The sequence below is a fragment of the Macrobrachium nipponense genome, chromosome 24, assembly GCF_015104395.2.
Source record: "Macrobrachium nipponense isolate FS-2020 chromosome 24, ASM1510439v2, whole genome shotgun sequence".
Taxonomy (NCBI): domain Eukaryota; kingdom Metazoa; phylum Arthropoda; class Malacostraca; order Decapoda; family Palaemonidae; genus Macrobrachium; species Macrobrachium nipponense.
Window position 1 is genome coordinate 12,531,749 of NC_061091.1, and position 21,297 is coordinate 12,553,045.

The following is a 21,297-nucleotide window of genomic DNA, read 5'->3' on the forward strand; positions in this document are numbered from 1 at the left end:
CAAGAAAATTAATTAATAGGAAGCAGTATATAAAATATGTCGTATATAAAATAGTATAAGTTGAAAATAAAAGTATTATAGAATATACTCACATTACGATTAGGTACAAAATGATTTAGTGACATCACCATAACTCATTATAGTTCGGTCTTGCTGTTGTCATCATCATTGATACTGTAAATATGGTTTATAAATGAAGTAAAAATGTACTGCACCAACACAGTCAGTTAAATGTATTGTGGGTATCATAATGCATGCTTTTCCATTGTTTGACATGACACATGATTGTGAAATTTGAGACTATCTTTTTGTCACCACTACTGATTGTGTTAAGTCAATAGAATATTCTTCAGTAAGCCAATAGAATATTCTTCAGTATGAGTTCTCTCCAGTTCTTGATATCACGTTTGAAGTTTAGTGAGATAAAACCACCAAAGATTGTGTGTGAAGTGAAATTGTAGAATATTTTTGAAAGTTGAGTGCAACAATTAATTGTCCTTGTACAATCACTGGTGAATATATTCAGATAACAAGACAGTATATACTGAGCCAGCAAAGTGCAGCTGATATTAAAGTCATAATCCTTTGAGTCAATGAAAACAATTGGCATTGGTCAATATTATCTAAATATATTCCATCATTTGCCATGTACTTTACACCAACACCTACTACCACACATTGACTTTTGCTTGTGTTGAATTAACCTATATTGATCTTAGTTCCCTATTTTGCATCAGTTTACTCAAGTGCCGGTAGTTTAGTTCATCATTTTTTAACTGTTATTGTCAAGTTGTCACATTTTTCAATGCAATGCTTTTTGTTTGTTGATTTTGTGCTTAATATTTTTTTCTATTTACAGCTTGGATTTTTGTGTTGTGTTGTCCATGTTAATAGTTCCAGAATATTAAGAAAAAAATATTTTGTTAGCCTAATACAAGGAAGTGTCATATATATATAAATATACATAAAAAAACAAATTTATATGTAAAAATAAAATACGGTTGCGCATGATATACAAAATTTTACAGAGATGATGGTAAATACTATTTAACAATTCTTGAAATAAATGTTTGGGGATTTTACATATTTGTAATATCATCAGCTTCTTTAAGATTAAGTGCTACAATAAATACAATAGATATTTAAATCATTTTAGTAATTTTGCAATAGTATTTGAGTTTATGTAGTATACAATGGGGGATCTGGATCAGAATATAAAATGGCAAAATATGTCAACAGAATTATCGGAATTGTATCTCGTCAAACAGGAGTCCAGATCTAGTTACGCTGAACACATGGCATGTAGTGCGAGTCAGAAGGAAGAAGAGGCGTGGTATACTTCAGCTCGACAGAGGAAGAAAAATCCGGGGGAAAAGTGGCCCAAGACTGACAGAACTCAACCTCAACCTGCCTCTTTACCTTGGTGGTTTAGAGTATGTAAACAAGTTGCTTGAAATCTTGAAAGATTTGTTGCTTTTTTTATTTTGGTATTTTCTCTCACTGTATGATGGGGTATGTTATCAGTTTTCGTAATGTAACCCCAGTCTTTAAAAGTTTTGCAATTTTGTACCCTCACATAAAAATTTTCGAATCTTGTGTTGACATTTTTTCAGAACAAGTTTTTTGTTGCTTCAAGTAAATTTACCTTGTAACTGAGAAGTTTATTTCTAACATCATAATCTTTCTTAGGAACTACACGATGGCTCATCAAGACTCTGGAGTAGTTATGGGTTTAAATGGTGCTATTCAAAGATTGCTCGTCAACTCTGAGGTCTTAGACAATCTGGATGAACGTGCTAGGGGTGCACGAGGTGTGAAGAGGTAAGACTGAAACTAATTTTGGGGGAGATTAGTAAATATCAGCCTCCAGGTTATTCACTGAATCCTGATGCCCATATGTAGACTTTTACCTACTAATCAATACATATTTTTAGTATAAAAAGACACTAACTTTAGGCCAGAAATCCCAGTCTCGTTGACCCAACTGGCAACTAACTTTAGGCCAGAAATCCCAATCTAGTTGACCCAACTAGCAACCCCTATGACTGGCATTCTCTGTGTAAACAAATTGGTTAGTCATTCTTTTACGTACAAGGATTACAAGAAAATTAATAAACTTGAGCTGTTATAGTAAGAAACCACATATGCAGGTGTCTATGTCGACCCCACAAATATTGTAGTGTTGTTCAGGTTAAGAATGTAAAAAGGGTTAGTAGACCTTCCATATAAGACAGCAGCATATCCATTTGACTTGCCAAAATTTTCCATTGTTACTACAGTACTCGCAAGTTATTCTTTACATACAGGCTTATCAAACAGACCACAGAATGACATTAAGATCTTTAATAGAAACTTGATACAGTATCCTAATATCTCAAGTATGTAAATAGTACCAGAAAAGCTATCATGACTGATGAAAACAATTATTGATACAGTACAGTACATCTGTCAAGGGAACTTCAAGCTATTGAATTTTGGTAGCAAACTGATTTGCACAGGATAGTTTGCAATTTACCATGGATATTGCAGTATAGTATACTACTCTATTCCTGTTAACAGCACCTCCCAACAGTCTCCAAGTATTTTTATCCAAAAAAACATAAGAAGACTATCAAGAATATTACACCTAATTATCTGTTGATAATTATCATGTATTTTTTCCAAGTTTAAGGAATTCAGAATTTCATATTTTTAATTTTTTTTCAGATATCGAGGCCCACCATGCTTAAGAAACCCATGCCATAATGGTGGTGTGTGCCAACCTTTCCTCAGCCGGTTTTTGTGCAAATGTCCAGCAACTTACACTGGCAAATTCTGTGAAAAACGTAAGTACTCATTGCCATTATATTTTTTGTATGCAATATTCTTAACATATAGAAAATCTGGTTTTAAAGTAGTATTGTAAAATTTGAGCTACTGTAGTGGAAATCATCACCTGCATTGAAATAATACTTAAACATTGATATACTACATGTATCTGTATTACAATTAAAATTTATGTTCAAGATCTTGTTTTTAATATTTTATTCAACAGATATAAATGAAAATGAAATGATGAAACCAGTCAAGTTTGATGGGAAAACATTCCTAAAGTTCCCTAACATGGTATACAGAATGTAAGTAAAAGTCTGCTTCCTGTTTGGCATTTAGAAGCAATAGTTCTATTAAATTACATTTCACTGTGAAAACATTCCCTGAACTCTAACTTGTTTACACACCTAACTTTCCTTCATGTTAACATTACTAACATCTTCACAGTAAACTTTGTATGATAATCATTATTTCACAAGCGTAGGACTCATTCTTTAATTGATACATAACCCAGGAGTTTGAAGAATGCTTTGACTAACCATTTTTTTTTTATTCTTCCTGTAATACCTTTAACATCCTCTGATCTAACAATTCATACTCCTTTACCTTTTGCCTACCGAAATTTCCGCAATCATCCGTCTCCTCTATTCCTTTGCCAATTCATTCCTTTGCACACCAGAAACTTGACCCACTACAACCTAACAGCAGAGGAATATGAAGATTATGATTTCCCGGAACCATGGACAGAACTCGATCTTTCCTATCCAACTGACTATGACCTTGAAGATGATGTTGCCTTCCTAGAGGAAGAAGAAGATTATGAAGAAGAAAATAATGTAGCCAAGACAGAAACACTTGATGAGGAAGTAGGAAGACTAGAAGAAGAAACAGGAGAGCAAGAAACTGGTTCAGGAATACTATCTTTATATGAAGATGATGAAATAATGACTGTTTTGGAGGAACAGGTTTACTATAGTGGTTTGGAAACAATGATGGAAGATGATACTTTGGTTGAGGAAGAACGGTTAGATAACAGCATTAACAGAGTAACCGAGGGGGAAGAGTTAGACGGGTGAGCTAATCTACTAACCGCATGCTTAGCTTCCTTGACAAAATTGATTTCTATTAAATATTTCACAATTGTGATATTTAAGCAATTATACTGTAAAACTTGCTTGTTCAATTTTTCAGACCTTACTAAACACCAACGAACACAAAATCACTTTTCATTAATCCATATTTATGTTTTTCAGAAAAAGAGGCCAAACAACAAATCAGTTCAAGGTTCGCTTCAGGGCAACAAGCTCTGATGGTTTGTTAGTGTGGTTAAACAAACGTTCCACAATCATCGGTGATTACTTGGCCTTAACTATTAATGGTGGTTATGTAGAACTTTCTTTCAATCTCGGAAAACAACAAACACTTCTTATAATCAGATCAAAGGTATGTATAACAATTTAAAAAGTGCATAACTGTACTCTTAATGACTTGATATTATTGAAGTCACTTATTTTATCAGGATGTACTATTATTATTGTTAACCCTTAATGGATAGCTACCCTCAATGAGTAAAACAGTAACAGGTTGTTGTGGTGGACAGATTACTTCCTGGTGAGTGTCGGTATTATAAACCATCAATTTGGCAAAATCAGGTATGAAAGAGGTTCCGTCATTTCAATAGCCCATAAATTTACTTATGGCAACTTTCAGACTGGCTTAGCTTGGCAATTATAGGCATCTCACGAGTCATTTGTGTAGCTACTTGACTTCTTGTGAGAGTGAGAGAGGATGCTGCTAAGCGAAAATCGGTGATAACGGCACTAAAAACCCGCTTAACCGCACTCTGCGATAACGGCTCTAAAAGCCTGCTTAACAGCACATGTCGGCGCTGCTAACCAAAGATCAGTGCTGCTAGCCAGAAATCGGCACAAAAAATCAAGTTAACAGCATCGCTAGACAACGCCATAAAACAGGATAGCAGTTAACTGATGTCGCTGTTAACCGGGCCTGTCTGTATTTGCTCATAAATATACCCAGGGAATGCTGTTGGTTTTAGTTCTTATTTTTTTATGATAGTATTTCACTTATAATTGTAATTTTCCACAGAAATATCGGATTTTGTTACTGATTTTAGTTCTTATCCGTCATGATATTGTATGTAATGTAATTATAATTTCAAAAAATAAAAATGCTTTGTATAAATTTATGATTTTCTTGTAAAAGAGGTCTAACAAGGGCTTGTCTCCATCAATGTTTTTTTTTTCTGACCTCGAATTTTCCCAGTCTGGGGTGCTGCATATTGATTTTTTAGCCCAGATTCTTCCCGGTACGCAGAAGGGAGTCCTCCGTCCCAGCGAACAGATCTGGGACCATTGAACAGCATACCTCAAGCTTCTTGTTGAACCATGTAGCAAAGAGGTCTAATGCGGGTTTCTCCAACTAGACATAAGAGACAATAGGATAAACCAAAGGGATGTTCTATGATAATATGCAGATACATTCTGAATACCCAACTGTCAACTTGTGCACTGTCAAAGGAATTGCACTAGATGGAGAAGATATTCTTGTGCTGCCAAAGGAATGTGCACCTCCAACAGAGGAGACATTCTAAGAGGACATCCCCTATGACGACATAAGTTTAGTTAGCTACTCGTCAGAGATGTCCTATGATTAAAGGATATGCCACATCCCCTTTTGACTAAGGAACCACCATGGTGACGTTTTTGAGCAACATAGTGCAACGGTAAAGACTGATCTTCATACCTGCAAAGACAAGAACAACGCAGATCTTAACACCTGCCGAGACAAAAACAACAGATTTTAACACCTGCAGAGACAAGAACAATGCACATTTTAACACCTGCAGAGACAAGAATAATGCACATTTTAACACCTGCAGAGACAAGAACAATGCACATCGTAACACCTGCAGACAAGAACAATGCACATCGTAACACCTGCAGAGACAAGAACAATGCACATCGTAACACCTGCAGAGACAAGAACAACTAGGATATTGAGACAGTACTGGTCTGGTTACTTGGATAATAAAGCTAGGCTTAGGAATTGCACCCAACATAACCTAACCTCTTGAAGAACAAGAAGACTTCCTCTAGCAGAAGTCATGAAGCTGAAGAACATGCTTCGGGATATTGAAAAGCAGGTCTGATAAGGATAAGCTCAAACCAGCTGGGTTAACCTAAGAACTCCAACACTTAGGCTGATGGTATAGACAGGCGACCCTGTCTATACCATCAGGCTAGACCTAGACCTCAACCACTCAGGCTAAGCTAAAGCGGTAAGGACAAGTTTGAACTTAGCTAGGCTAAGAACTCAACCACTTAGGCTAGGCTAAATCAGTGAAGTTAGGTTCAAACTAGCTAAGCTAGGCTAAGAAGCCAACCACTTAGGCAAGGCAAGGCTAAGTTGGTAATGGGGAAGTAGTTTCTCTTCCTTCCTTAATCTTAATCTCCTTGGTCTAATCTCAAGTGCCTAACCAGTAGATTCGTGTAGTTAGAAAATAATTCTACTCACACCAGGAAAACGCCTTGTACAATCAAAATTGAATCCCATTTCTTAAACAAGCGTAGGGCAGAATGGTTCCACAGAACTTCAGTGTAAAGGAACCAACCTATTGACTAACAGTAACTGTAACTACTCGTGACAAAGTCAATGTTAGGTCAATATCCTCGTATGAACAATCCAAATTGAAAATAAACAATGAAACAAGGAATTCTTCCTACCTGAGAAAGGTTGAAGTCCTCTGGTCAACACAGAGACTGTCAATTCCCACAATGAAGACCTGACTGAACGAATTCATTGACCTATTATGAAGGACGCAACAGTTGGAAGATCGATCTCCTATGGAGATGACATGGAACATCTATCAGCTGTTTGCTGTGACCAAAAGGCATTGCACAGACATGCTGAATGGCTATGGGCTAGGTCAAGGATCTGCTTCGATCTCATACGTAGAAGATATGGAATGTCCATCAGACGCCACCAAGGGAATGTTCATAAGACATTACCAACATAACCAAAAGGTATTGCACATGCATACTATATGATCTACAGCTGTCTAGTCACAAATGCGTCAGTCTCAACCATGACGTCACATGCATGGACGTGCAACAACGCACATGACACCGTTTGGGAAAAAGAGAATCACGATACCTCTGCCTTGATGAGTCACAACCACTGACTGGAAGACAAACCTAGGACCTCCTAGGAGAACGAGGTAAGAACACCTTGGTTTCTTGGAAACTGCAGAAAGATGACCTCTCTCTGAACCACGATTAGCTAAAGGAGAATGTCCATCATGATTATCACAGCCTTCACTGAAACACTTCCGTAAATGTGAGCATCATTGCGGCTGTCACTTGCAACACATCCGTAGATGTGAGCAACAAGCAAGGAAATCCTGAACCTAGCAGGTGAACAAGATGTAAAACAAAGGAGAACTTCTTGAAGGAAAATGAGAGACTAACGAGGTAGACAGACAATGATCATCTTCCACAGGAACGAGTACGTGAAGGGGAGACTTGGGACTGAGATTAAGAAGATGACATAGCTCTTGGGAAAATGCATACATATAAATCTGGAACCAATGTGACTAAGTCACAAATATGTGAGCATCCAGGCGTCAACACTTAAGCTGGAAACACGTCTCCGAATGTCCAGAATCTCACACATCCAATGAAATAGAAACTGCATCACTCTGGCTGGGATGTTGTAGAGTCTTCACCAATACGTACTTATATCTGGAAAGAATCATTGGATCAGAGTTCCAAAGAGAAGAGAGCGTAGCAAGAAACCTTGTAAGTCTTGGATTTTGAAGAAGGAACGAGCTACCAAGCCACGAACAGGACAGAGGTTGGTTGCTTCCTCTACCCAAGTGGCCAAAGAAACAAGAGAGAAGATACTAGTTTGGGAATATCCTAGAACTAGTATTGTTGACCCCAGTTACCTCTCCAACTTGCTGAATCCAAGGAAATCATGCGCCTGGAGCTCTGAGTTGCAGGATCTTGAAGAAAAGCTCATGACAAAACAAACCTAAGCTTGAAGAGGGAGAGGAGGACAGGAGGAGGCCAAGATGATGATGACGAAAGGATCTCTTCTTTGACTTGTAAGGGTGAGTACAGCAACTGGAGGGCCTCACCCTACAAGTACGTGAAGAAAAGCAAAGAATTTCCTAAAGAATCCAATGCCTGAGGTAGCGGAAGACTGGTCGTGTTCTCTTGAAAGGCAGAGTGATCGATCAGAACTATATTGTCATAAGAACTAACCATGACGTCACCATACGCCACCACAAAACTAACAAGCAAGCAAATAATTATGAAGTAGCACTCTGGGAGAGGAAATTAATGCAAATTGGTTCACAGCTAACTTCAAGGCGAGAAGCAAGGCTGACAAACAGAGTCTGAAAAGGAACAAATAATATGCCTTCCCCCTCAGGATGAGAAGGAAAATTCCCATCCTGAGAGGAGGTACAGATCATAAATATGTAAGGGATTAGGGAAGGGAGCGAGCTGTATGACTCAACCCACCCACCCACCCAACCCCAATAACAGGAAAAAGACAAGACAAAATTCTGACTGGTCCTCAGCAAGTAGTCAGGATCAAGGCAATTAGAACTTCCACTATCAAAATTCATGATTAAGTTGAGGAAAACTTCTATGTTAAGACAAATCCTTGCACATAACCCTTGTCTGCAATATTTACTTTTAAAGTCTCGAACTTTCCAAACCACACAAACCTGAAAGACTAAAACATTACCACATTACCAGAAATTGTTGAAACAAAGTATTGTGTAACGAATAAAGAAATTTAAAAAAAACTGCATCAAACCACACACCTAGAAGGTGTTACAGAAATAAGAACTATGATATATGTAAAGGGAGAAAAACTCCACACTAAAGCCTACTGAGTGGCAAGTCAGTAAATATATCATTGAAAGAGAAATAAAAATTACAAACTTGCTAAGAAAGGAACAAAACAGAGCTGGCCCCTCTCGACCTGAAGGGGCAGTATTCCCCCCGAGAAGGAAGAGGAAGCATTATACATAAAACAGCTGGTGACATTTTACAGGATGCTCCAGGAGCAAGAGCCCATGCCAGCACAAGGGTGGCTTAATCTTAAACAACAAGTTGATGACAAAGCAGTAGGAATAAGTCTGGAAGCACATCTACTCCAGTTGCATCTGTCCTAGAGGAAGTGTGAACACAGGAATCCTGGAAGGCTGGGACAAACACTTTTGACGCTAACAGGGTTTCTAAGGCTGATAGAATATATGAAACAGCAGTAGGGACTAGGTTTAAAACCAGCTTGGAAAGGAGAGCAAACCAAACGTCTGCTCTCCAAGGCAGTTTAAGACATACATACATCACCAGGTTCATGCGTGGCCTCTTGACTCGCTTTCACCTCAACTACATGTCAGTAGCCACATATTACTAGCATTTACAATTTATTATTGTTTTTAAACCGCTTTTCTGCTGACACCAGAAGATTTATCCTATTTTGTGTCGAAAATTATGATAATGGTCACAGGTCCACAATAATATAGTTGTGTGAGAGTTGATGGTTCTTCAGTAAATAACAATAGTTTTCAAACCTTGTGCTAGGTTCATCCTTAGTCAAGTGAATGTTTGATTAAAAATTCATCAAGGTAAACTTCTGAGCAGGACCAGTGCCAGTGGTAGTCCAATTCCACTACAAAGAATACAAATGAAGGAAGCACTCAACAGCCCAACTACATAATTCTGTTGTTAATATTCATATTCCTTTTAACTATTCTCCTGGAAAGTCTTGTGGGCTGCGATGATGCTACACGGTGTTCCCGTTGTGGCGTGGCTGCAAGGTTGCTAGACGTAAGGTCCCGTGTTATATCCTGTCTGAAGGAGGAGAGCAGAAGAGGCAGCAGCAACAGGCAGAGGAAAAACAGAACTTGTCTTAAAATTAAAATTTACAATGAAGTTTTTAAGAATATAAAAACTGAATAATTGGTCTTCCCCAACAAATGAGTTGGTTACTATAAAATGCTGCCATAAACTTAGTAGCTTTTTAAGGTAACAAGTCATTTGTTGGGGAAGACCCATTAGTCAATTTTCATATCCTTACATGAATTTCAATTTCAAGACAAGCTCTGTATTTCCTCTGCATGTTGCTGCCTCCTCTTCTGCTCTGCTCTCCTCCCTCAGACAGGATACAACATGTAGGACCTTAGGTCTTAGCAACCAAGAGCCACGCCACAAGGATAACACCATGTAGCATCATTACAGCTCACAAGACATTCTAGCAGAATAGCTAACAGGAATACTAATATTAACAATGGAATTACAGAGTTCGGTTGTTGAGCGCTTCCTTCATTTGCGTTCTTTGTTGTGGAATTGTACTACCATTGGCAATGGTCCTGTTCACAAGTTTACTTCAAAGAATTTTTATTCACAATGTCCACTTGACTGAGGATGAACCTAGCACAGGGTTCGAAAGCTATTGTTATTTATCAAAGAGCCATCAACCCTCACACAGCTATATTATTGTGCACCTGCAACCATTTATCATACTGTTAAGACCAAAGGTTTGTTTCGCGTATGAACAACTTCTCTTTTCACTCCTTATGAAATATTTTAAAGATTAACAGAAGGAAAGGACTAAAGTAAATATATTTTTTATATCAAGTATCAAATGAAAGCTCAGCATGTGCAGTGAAGAGAATGTCAAGGGACCTTAACACCTTCCTAATGGTATATGTAGCATAGTTTAAAACTGAAGCTTTCACAGGTTAGTCCAAAGTCTACCCCAAAACTAAGGATGATCAGGCTCTTTGAGCATAGAGCTCCTGAAGGAAACCAAACATGGGAAAATTATAGAAGGAGCATTTAGGAACACAGTATGCTGATTAGAGACTAATAGCCTATAACCATGTGCTACAAAAAAGCCACAGTACCCATATTTCACAATTGGCATGATAAAGATTAAATTGTTGGCAAAGGAAGAAAGTCACAAAACAGACTTGACTTAAGGATGTTGAACCAAAAAGAGGTACAAATTGTCATCATACGCCAAGGATGAAGAACTAAAAGAAAGGGTCAAAGCTAGCATAGCACTTGTAAAACCAATTAAAGATAAAAAAAAAAACTGACCTTCTTACTTAAAATCCTTTTCTGCTTCCTTTAAATGCCATGATGTGCAAGACTGTCAAAGAATAACCATTTAATGCAAAGCTTAAGACTTACTGGAGGGAATCAGCCACTCTTGGAAGAATTTATCTGTAGTGGAGACGGAAGAATTTATCTGTAATGGAGACTCATCATGTATATTTTCTCTTTAACACTAGTTTGTCATTCAATTTCACAAACTTCATAAGGTAATTCTAAACTTTAGAGTAACAAGTATAGGTTATGGCTTATAGGTAATAATACTTACATTTATGTTCTTATATTTTTTTTTTTTTATAAAACTTCAGTGGTAAGAATTTCTTAGAAAATATAGTATTATTTTTAATCAGGACAAAAGAACTTAAATAACAGTAAATTTACTCTAAAACATAAGCAGTCTTGACTTTATTGGATTAATGAGTGTTGTGATTCATTTCCATATAAAATACTACTCCATACTAAATAACCTAATTAGATACCTCAAACTTTGTTTATCACTATTTGGTGTCAAGTAAGGAAACCTAAAATATAAATGTACCTTTATTATTTTGGTAATGTGTGTGCACATTTTGTTATTTTGGTATGTTTGTGCATTTTGTAAGTATGTATGTAAATGTTTTCATACCTTTCATTTAACAGGTGCGGGTAGATGATGGTCAGTGGCACACACTAGTAGCTCACCGAAGGAAACGTTTAGGCGTTCTCAGGGTGGATAATGAAAGACCAGTCAAAGGAGTGGCTGAAGAAGGTGCTACTACCTTAAATACAAATGGTAAACTTTGGATTGGAGGCTCGCCTAATGTTCCTGATGGGTTGCCTCATGCCTACTACCAAGGTTTTCGTGGCTGCATTGATTCTGTCCAAGTAGAGAACCGGGAATTAAATCTTGTGACTCATGGTGATTCACAACAGGTCAGATTTTGTGATGAAATGCGGTGAAAGCTATGTTAAATGGATATAGTGATAAATATATTTTTGTTTTCACGTTTAATCTTTTATTAATGTGAAAAAAGGAGAAAAAATAGAGTACCTGTAACAAAACCATAGCACACATTATAAGTACATACAGTTAGTATATGTACTGTGTACATGTCCCAGAATATATACATACTGTATGTGAATTTGTGTGTATGTATGGATGTGTGTATATATATAGATATATAAACCACTGGATAAAAATAAGGTCTTTGTAAAAAGTGGCAGTACAAACTTGCTTAACATGGACCACAGTAAAACATTTATTGTAATGAAAACTTGATAAAAAATACTTTGTACATAGTACTAACAACTTGAGATGTGAGAAAAGAAGAAGACATATCGTAAGGGCTGTGGGAAGGACATCCAAAATCCAGTTGACATTAAGAAATCTGAAGTGGAAAGGGGATCCTGGAATATGATCGTTTTGTATTACCTTGAGTATGCCTTGATCTAACCATACTCACATCTCTTCAGAAGCACATTTTACTGAAGTTTCAGAATAAAGGAATAACCTTGTATAGAAGTATGCAAACTTTTTTTTTTCGCTGTATATAAATGTTTGAATGGCATATTGTCTGATGACTGTGTATGTCTGACATGAGTGATATTTGTATGTGATGGCCTAGAAATGTGAGGCAGAATTGTCAGGAAAGAAATGTTAGCTTACAAAAACCCCAAGGTAATCATAAAGACAACACATCTAGGCACAGAGTTTTGTGTATTATAACTGCTGTTTTTCCAAGTCTCACAGTATATTCAATGTGCATGAGCATATACTATCAGATACTGTATTAAGTACTTAATATGTTCAAAGTTAAACTATCTCATTGTAACTATTCATTTCATTCTCAATTAATATCCAGTATGTGTAAGTACTGCTCACCAGACTACATATAGACAATTTTACAATGAAACTACACACAAAAACATTCTCTTTTGTCTTTATGCAAATTATGTCTGATCAAACTTCTCATATTTCAAAAACACTAATACCATAATTAACAACTTTAAAAGCTTCTCTGTGCATTATTCATTACATACTACACAATGTGAAAATGCTACAGGACAGAAAATCACTCTCCATATTAATCTATAATTTTTCTTATTCTGTAAGAGAACAGTAAACTTGGCAAAACAGTAATACTTAACTCCAATAAAAATCAACATACATGATAAGTTTCTAAGATTATTCAATATCAATATTTACCTTCTGCTGACGTAATGAATGGTTTCATTACCTCAAATTTTCCAACAGCAAATGCAGCTGAAGCTGCATCTGCTTTAGAGAACACAAAAATTAATGATTTTTCTTTAAACATTTGACTTACATGCAGTCTGTGAGACTTAACATTTTTGGAAATATCTTGGCTACATTCACTTTGTATCATAGATGCTTGCCTTTGTCATTCACTAGGGGAGTTGACAGGTTTATCTACTTACACCTGAGAATATTAATACGTACTGTTATTATGTACTAACCAAATAACCAATGGTGTTTCCTATTCAGATTTTGTAAATACCCAATTGTATATGTTACATGAATACATACTAAATTTCATCCCACAACTATGAAAGTTTAACAAGGGAAATTCTCTGACCAATTTTTTATTTTTGTGGTATTCTTACATGTAACATACGGTACTTGTTATCCAAAATGTAACCATTACATAATTGTTTGTCCATAAAGTTACCCATCATAGAGTTTTCAAGTAAGAGTGGGAGGTCATCAGTATGAAGAGCGTGTTTACCAGAAATAATTTTTAATGTGAGAGTCATGATATTCCATCCATATTTATATTAAGTTTGTAGTTTGTAAGTTATATATAATAACTACATTCATGGACAATGTGGGGACACAGTTAATGCTATTAGATACAAATGAAATACTACCAAGTATAATTTGTTGTAACTGTCACATGAACTATTCATCAAATCAAAATGTTTTTGTTAGCTTAGGAAAAAAGGTATTTGTCTTAGGATACCTTAATTCTGATTTAGCCATCATTGTACCACTGTTATAGACTGAAGTTCCTCATATTAAGTATGTCAGTAATATATTTGTGAAGAGGAATTTTGAAGATGGACATTAAATTTGCAATAAAATATTGAAGGTTTAAATTCGAATGTTCTTAAGAGTATACGCACCCTGAAATGTCTTCAGTCTACAGGGAGGGGTTGAATGTAACATTACAATAAATTCCATGTTATGTATCCTTCAGTTATGTATTGATGAACTTTGTTATCTCTGTTCATTCTGTAATGTACTAAGATTTTTCCTTGATAACTGAATGTTGGACTTAACCTTAGTTAAAAAATGAAATTTAGTCTAAATTACAACTATATTCTTATTTGTGTGGCCAGAGAAATTTTGACTTTTTTTCTTTTTTCTTTTTACAAGACATATGTTTGGAGAACATGACAGTCCGCAACAATGTTGCCACATTTTTACTTTTTTTTTTTTTAGCTTGCTTGAAGTATAACTGTAAACTCCTGTTATTTGTTTTAACTTTCAAACTGTACATTCAAAACTTGGTTCATTTTTGCCAAAGGTCAGATTATGGAAAATTTAATGTTGAGATAAGATTTTTAGTATGCAATGACTATTTTATAGCTCATCATAAATGTAACAGCATGCCACACTGTGTATGCAATAACAGAACTTCAATGGGATAACTTTAAATGACACTGGCACTTCAGTCCACAAGTTGTGTGGAAATGAAATATTTACATGTATATATGAAACTGAATATATGTACAGTACATATATATGCATGCAGACACTATAAAATGTATAGAGTATATATTGCACAAATTTGCTTAAATTGAGAGAGTAAAAATGTATATACATATACTGTATATATACATTCATACACAAATACGTGTATGTCTGTATATACTGGGTGTGTGTGCATACAATAAATACATGTATGCAAACATACATTTTAGTCTATACTTATACATATACAGTAAACATGTATATATTTTTATAAGAAAGTGAAGTGCTGTACACTGAGGTTTTTACAAACCCATACATGCAAACAAAAAATGTATATGTATACAAACTAATATTGTATATCTACATTAAAACTCAGTACATACAAATAGGGGCATGTGTTTATATGTTTGTAAATATATTGTGTAGTATATACATATATATATGTGTACATAAACGAAAGGGGGCCCACTTGTCTTCCAGGAGTGTCTATGTACATACTGTATGATAGAAATAGAGAGCCTAGCATATCTAATTTTTACAAGACGTGCCAAGTTGTAGGTCTGTGCAAACTCACCAGGTTATTTAATTAAAGCTAGTATTATATCTAATTCTCCAAATATGTTATGTAAGTTTTATTCATTCCATTATCAGGAATACCAATCCACATTCCACAACCTTCAATTAAGCATTTTTTTGAAGTGCTGGCATCACAGAATTGTTATTCTGTTTAAACTGTATCTTGTTGTTGCCTGGTGAAATCAATATTATACAGTACTTGAAAATAAGAACATTAATTCAAGAGTGCTTCATTGCCTATTAAATTTTGTTATCAATTAGAAATAACAACTGTGATGGGAATACTTCTTAAAAGATGGTCAAAACAAATCATTAACCAGTTGTTGCAACCTAAGCTATTTATTATTTTAAAAGATCTACATGTTGAGAAATGTGATGTTCCTACAAATATATTTTGAATTGTCATAATTTTTAAACCTATTACAGTTGAAATATTGAATCTATGTAGATACTTCACCGTGTGTTTGCACATATTTGTAGAAAATACAAAGGACAAAAAAAATTTTTTTTTTTTTAATTAACCTCTACCATGTGTAGGCCAGCTCTTTGACAGATAAGATTTTTGGCTAGCCATCTATTCAAACACTATTGTTTAACATATTACTTTAAAAATGATATTGTTAAGATACAATAAAGTTTGTTTATACTTACCTGGCAGATATATATATAGCTGTATTTCTCAGAAGTCCGACAGAATTTCAAAACTCCCGGCACACGCAGTGGTCGGCCAGGTGGTTAGTACCCATTCCCGCCGCTGGGAGGCGGGAGTCAGGAACCATTCCCATTTTCTATCAGATTTTCTATTCCCACTGTCTCCTGAGGGGAGGTGGGCAGGTACTTTGATTATATATATCTGCCAGGTAAGTATGAACAAACTTTATTGTATCTTAACAATATCATTTTGTTCATGAAACTTACCCAGCAGATATATATATAGCTGAATCCCACCTTTGGAGGTAGGGAGAGACAGAAAAGGATTTTGGAAACACATTACATGCAGATGATTGACATCTTGGTTTCTTACCTTTAGCATAGTTGACTTCGTGATTACTGTTACCCAAGTCTGCTATTGCTTTACTAGTCTCCAGCAAGGTGAGTTCTAGATGATCTGTCAACGGGAGCGTGACCACAATGTGATTAGACCATTTTGACCATACTATGAGGTCAACGAAGCAAAAAACCACCACCTGACCAGCCTAACAAATTTAATTCCCACATTACTTAGGCTAAAGGAAAGGAAGTCCGGCTCAGGCGGACGACCTTACAACCATAAATCAATATAAACCTTTAAAAAGCTCACCTACCCATTTTCTACAGGGTAGGATGAGTGCTACTTCCTGCCCCCAACAAAGTGTCTGTGGCGACGTATGGTCCAAGCGCATAACAGTTCTCGTTTGTCGTCTTCACATCCCGCAGGTAGTGTGAAGCGAACACAGAGTTGCTGCACCAAAAAGTGGCACTCAGAATGTCATTGAGTGCCATATTCTTTTGGAAGGCTACCAAGGTAGATATAGCCCTCACTTCGTGGGCATTCATTTTCAACAGCTTAATATCACTGCTTTGCAAGATGAATGCGCCTGTCTAATGGTGTCCCTCAAGAAGAATGCCAGAGCATTCTTCGACATAGGTAACTCTGGTCTCTTGACCGAACACCATAAGTTGTTAGAAGGACCTCGACATTCCTTCGTTTTCCGCAAATAAATCTTTAGAGCCCTGACAGGACACAGGACTCTCTCTGGCTCTCGTCCAATGATTTCCACCATACCCTTAATCTCAAAACTTTTGGGCCAAGGGTTGGAAGGATTCTCATTTTTAGCTAGAAATGTCGGGCTTAATGAGCAGACTCCATTAAGCCCCTTAAATCCAATATGCTTGCTAAAAGCTTGAATTTCGCTAACCCTCTTCGCCGTCGCCAGAGCGGTTAGGAAAACAGTTTTCTTAGTAAGATCTCTTAACGATGCATTTTGAAGCGGTTCAAACCGACTGGACATTAGGAATTTAAGGACTACGTCCAAATTCCAAGACGGTAATTTAGGTTGAGGAATCTTTGTAGTCTCGAAAGAGCTTAATAGATCGTGAATATCTTTGTCATTTGCCAAGTCAATTCCTCTATGTCTAAAGACTACAGATAACACACTTCTGTAGCCTTTGATTGTCGAGACCGCAAGCTTCAAGTCGTTCTTCAGGTAAAATAAAAAGTCCGCTTTTTGGCTCGGCTCACAGAGGTCGTGGTAGAGGAAATGCCCTTCCTTCTTTACCAACTCCTAAACGTAGCCCACTTTGATTGGTACACTGCAAGAGTGGAAGCCCTTCTTGCATTGGCAATAGCTCTTGCCACAGGTCTTGAAAAACCTCTCAGTCTCGCCAACTTTTTGATAGTCTGAATGCAGTCAGACTCAGAGCGGGGAGGTTTTTGTGGTACCTCTCGAAGTGGGGCTGTTTGAGTAGATCTGTCCTCGAAGGCAGTGTCCTCAGGAAGTCTACTACGAAGGACATGACCTCTGTGAACCATTCTTTTGTCGGCCAGTAAGGGGCGATTAACGTCATTCTCGTCCCTTCTGAAGTCGCAAATTTTCTCATCACTTCTCCCAGGATCTTGAACAGGGGAAAGGCGTACAGATCCATCCCTGTCCAGTCCCAGAGAAGGGCATCTATTGCTATTGCTCCCGGGTCGAGCACCGGGAAGCAGTACAGCGGAAGCCTCTTTGTTCTTGATGTCGCAAAGACGTCTACTAGAGGACGTCCCCACAACTTCCACAGCTCTTGGCACACCTCCTGATGTAGAATCCACTCGGTCGGCAGCAGTTGACCTTGCCGACTGAGGAGATCCGCACGGACGTTCTCCACGCCTGCAACGAATCTCGTCAGAATTGTTACGTTTTGCGTTTTCGCCCACAACAAGATCTCTCTCGCTAGGTTGAACAATGATCGAGAGTGAGTTCCTCCTTGTTTTTTGATGTATGCCAGAGCTGTGGTGTTGTCCGAATTTATCTGAACTATCTTGTGTGAGACTTTGTCTTCGAAAAATTGTAGAGCCAAGTATATGGCCGATAGTTCTTTGAGATTTATGTGCCAGTACACCTGTTCCCTCTCCAGGTGCCTGACTTCTTCCCCCCCCTAGTGGGTATGCTCCCACCCCATGGTGGATGCGTCAGAGAACAACACTAGGTCGGGGCTCTGAAGTTTGAGGGATACTCCTTCCGAAAGTTTTAAAGGATCGAACCACCACTTTAGGTGATCCTTTACTTCTCTCGGAATTCTTAAAATTGCATCTAAATTTTCTTTGTCCTTGCAATTCTCCTTCAGGAAAAACTGGAGAGGTCTGAGATGTAGTCTCCCCAAGGAAACAAACTTCTCCAGCGAGGAAATGGTCCCCAGCAGACTCATCCATTCCCTCACCGAGCATGATTCTTTCCTTAAGAAGACTGATATTTTGTCTAATCATTGTTGTTGACGTCCCTGGGATGGAAAAGCTCGAAAAGCCACTGAATCCATCTGAATCCCCAGATACACGATGGACTGTGTGGGGATCAGTTGTGACTTTTCGAAATTCACCAGAAGTCCCAGGGACTTCGCTAGAGTTAAGGTTGATTGAAGGTCCTTCAGACACTTTTCTTTCGATGATGCTTGAATGAGCCAGTCGTCTAGATATAGAGAGATCCTGACGTTTGCAAGATGAAGCCACCTCGCCACATTCTTCATTAAAATTGTGAAGATCATTGGTGCCGTACTCAATCCGAAGCAAAGAGCTCTGAATTGGAAAACTCTTCCCTTCATGACAAAACGCAGATACTTCCTCGATTGGGGATGAACCGGGACGTGGAAATATGCGTCTTGAATGTCTAATGACACCATCCAATCGCCTTGTCTTAAGGCCCCAAGCACTGACTGAGGTGTCTCCATCTTGAACCTCTGTCTCTCTATAAAAAGATTTAGACTGCTCACATCTAAAACTGGCCTCCAACCTCCCGACTGTTTCGGTACCAGGAATAACCTGTTGTAGAAACCCGGGGATTGAAGGTCGTCTACCTGTTCTATTGCCTTCTTCTCGAGCATTTGTTCGAGCAGATCGAACAAGATCTGTTGTTTTTCCAGCTGGTACGAAGGTGATAGATCCCTGGGCGTCGTGCACAGCGGAGGCGGCTTCAGGAATGGTATTTTGTATCTTCGCTTGATGACATTGAGCCACCAGGTGTCCGCCTCTATCTTTCTCCAGGCTTTTGCAAATAACTGAAGCCTGGCTCCTACTGGTGTCTGAAGGACTACATTCTCATTTCCTACCTGTCGGTTTACACGGGGCTCTACCTCTGGAAAGGCCTCTTCCTCGAAGAGGAGGTCTCGAGAAAGCCCCACCTCGAAAGGGCTTTATTTTCTTGGAAAACTGTGTTCTTGCAGAAGTCGAAGGAACTACAGGACGTCTAGAAGATTGCGCTAAGAGGTCCTGAGTAGCTTTTTCTTGCAGACTGCCGGCTACATCTTTAATCATAGCCTGGGGAAAGAGATGGTTCGAGAGAGGGGGCGAAAAGAAAAGCAAAATCTGCCCTCTGTGCTGGAGATACTGACTTCGCAGTGAATTTGCAGTAGAGAGCTCTCTTTTTTAAGAGCCCTGCACAAAAATGCAAAGCCAATTCCTCTGAACCATCTCTGACGGCCTTAACCATACACGCAAGAACGCTGGATAGCTCCCCCAGGCTAATTGAATCTTGACTACAAGCCTTTGTGTCTAGCAGTCCCAAGCATCAGTCCAAGAAATTGAACACTTCTATTGTCCGAAAAAGGCCTTTAAGATGGTGGTCCATTTCAGCAGGAGTCCACGCTACTTTTGCTGACGAAAGGAGAGACCTCCTTGGTGCGTCGACTAGACTGGAAAAATCACCTTGCGCAGATGCGGGAGCTCTTAAACCGACATCTTCGCCTGTATCGTACCAAATGCCTGCCTTGCCGCATAGTCTTGAAGGAGGCTGGGCAAAAGAAGACTTTCCCTGCGCTTTTCTTGACTCCATCCAATCTTGAACCTTTTTGAAATGACAATTTGTCGAAAATTGCATTTTTCCTAACTATACAAACCTGAGGTCCTTTAACAATAGGAAGTAGCTAGCGGCAGCTGGAACGGTCGTAAGCTTCGAACAAGGGGAGAACGGTAGTTAACTGCTTGTCCGACAGTCGCGCGACTGGGAGGTAAACAAATCACTTTTGTTTTGGCCCATGCAAAATACGCAGAGTGAGGGGTGGCATGAGGAGGGACTATATGTAAAAGGACCTCAGGTTTGTATAGTTAGGAAAAATGCAATTTTCGACAAATTGTTCATTTGTTCGATACGTAATACAAACCATCGGTCCAGTTAACAATAGGAAAGGAAACTCACTTCTTGGTGGGAGGAATCTGAGTCTTTTGATGAACAGACTGGCGTGTTCGTCCATCCCTGGAATGTTCTCCCTGGTCGTAAGAGCGAGGGAGGGATCCAAGCCTCTGTCCGATTGATCGGGTTGTGCACCGCAGGATCAATGGTCAGACCTCTGGGCCGAGTACTAAGAGAGAGGCAAGCGTATCTCTTCGTACCAGCAAGCAAGAACTTGTTCCTGTTTGCAAGAGGCAACATAAAGTATGGGTTGTCTCAAGCTGGCATCCACTTCCTCCCCCTTGTTGGAGGAAGTGGTGGATATACGCTCCTATCCCTAGTGAAAGGGATAGGATGGGGCTCTGTTGAGTAGCTCACCTGCATCTTGTCCTTATCCAGCAGAGTGACGACCGTGGTCCCTCTAACCACAGGTAGAGGGGAAGAAAAAGATGGAAGAGGAGCCAGTCACACTCTCATTCACTCATCCCATTCTTACGGTCACACCAGGACTCGATGCTGTTCAGCCTGCGAGGGTCTGGGTTCGCTACACAACGTGTTTGAGCAGCCACCACGGTCCCAAGGAAAAAGATCCAAGGACCTGTGGGCAATATCCCGAAGGTAGAAGGAAGGGCATGTGGTCTGGTTTGGACCAGACCCCTGCCTTCTTCAGTACTTGCGCCACGGAGAAGTTCTTGCGACAAGGCAGCATCTCTTCGCATCG

At 38.4% G+C, this 21,297-nt stretch overlaps 1 protein-coding gene and 1 long non-coding RNA gene across 10 annotated transcripts in view; one reads left to right on the forward strand and one right to left on the reverse strand.

The window, feature by feature from the left end:
* The window catches only part of LOC135205445 (agrin-like), a 253,618-nt gene extending 237,891 nt beyond the window's left edge, over window positions 1-15,727 (forward strand). For 5 of the 6 annotated variants that reach the window (XM_064236037.1, XM_064236039.1, XM_064236035.1 and 2 more), the window contains 7 exons: window positions 1,269-1,433; window positions 1,690-1,821; window positions 2,707-2,825; window positions 3,035-3,116; window positions 3,491-3,883; window positions 4,065-4,254; window positions 11,607-15,727. In XM_064236037.1, coding sequence (XP_064092107.1) covers window positions 1,269-1,433; window positions 1,690-1,821; window positions 2,707-2,825; window positions 3,035-3,116; window positions 3,491-3,883; window positions 4,065-4,254; window positions 11,607-11,906 — 1,381 coding nt within the window. In that variant the 3' untranslated portion in view covers window positions 11,907-15,727. The remainder of the gene's footprint in view (window positions 1-1,268; window positions 1,434-1,689; window positions 1,822-2,706; window positions 2,826-3,034; window positions 3,117-3,490; window positions 3,884-4,064; window positions 4,255-11,606) is intronic. The other variant, XM_064236038.1, reaches the window with a different exon arrangement.
* Window positions 1-21,297, reverse strand: part of LOC135205446 (uncharacterized) — a 28,678-nt gene that overhangs the window by 1,462 nt on the left and 5,919 nt on the right. For 2 of the 4 annotated variants that reach the window (XR_010312537.1, XR_010312538.1), the window contains exons 2-4: window positions 11,593-11,823; window positions 10,953-11,078; window positions 93-174 (exon numbers count right to left, since the gene is read on the reverse strand). This is a non-coding gene — a long non-coding RNA (uncharacterized LOC135205446). Of the gene's footprint in view, window positions 1-92; window positions 175-10,952; window positions 11,104-11,592; window positions 11,824-21,297 lie in introns of all 4 variants that reach the window. The other 2 variants (XR_010312540.1, XR_010312539.1) reach the window with 2 other exon arrangements.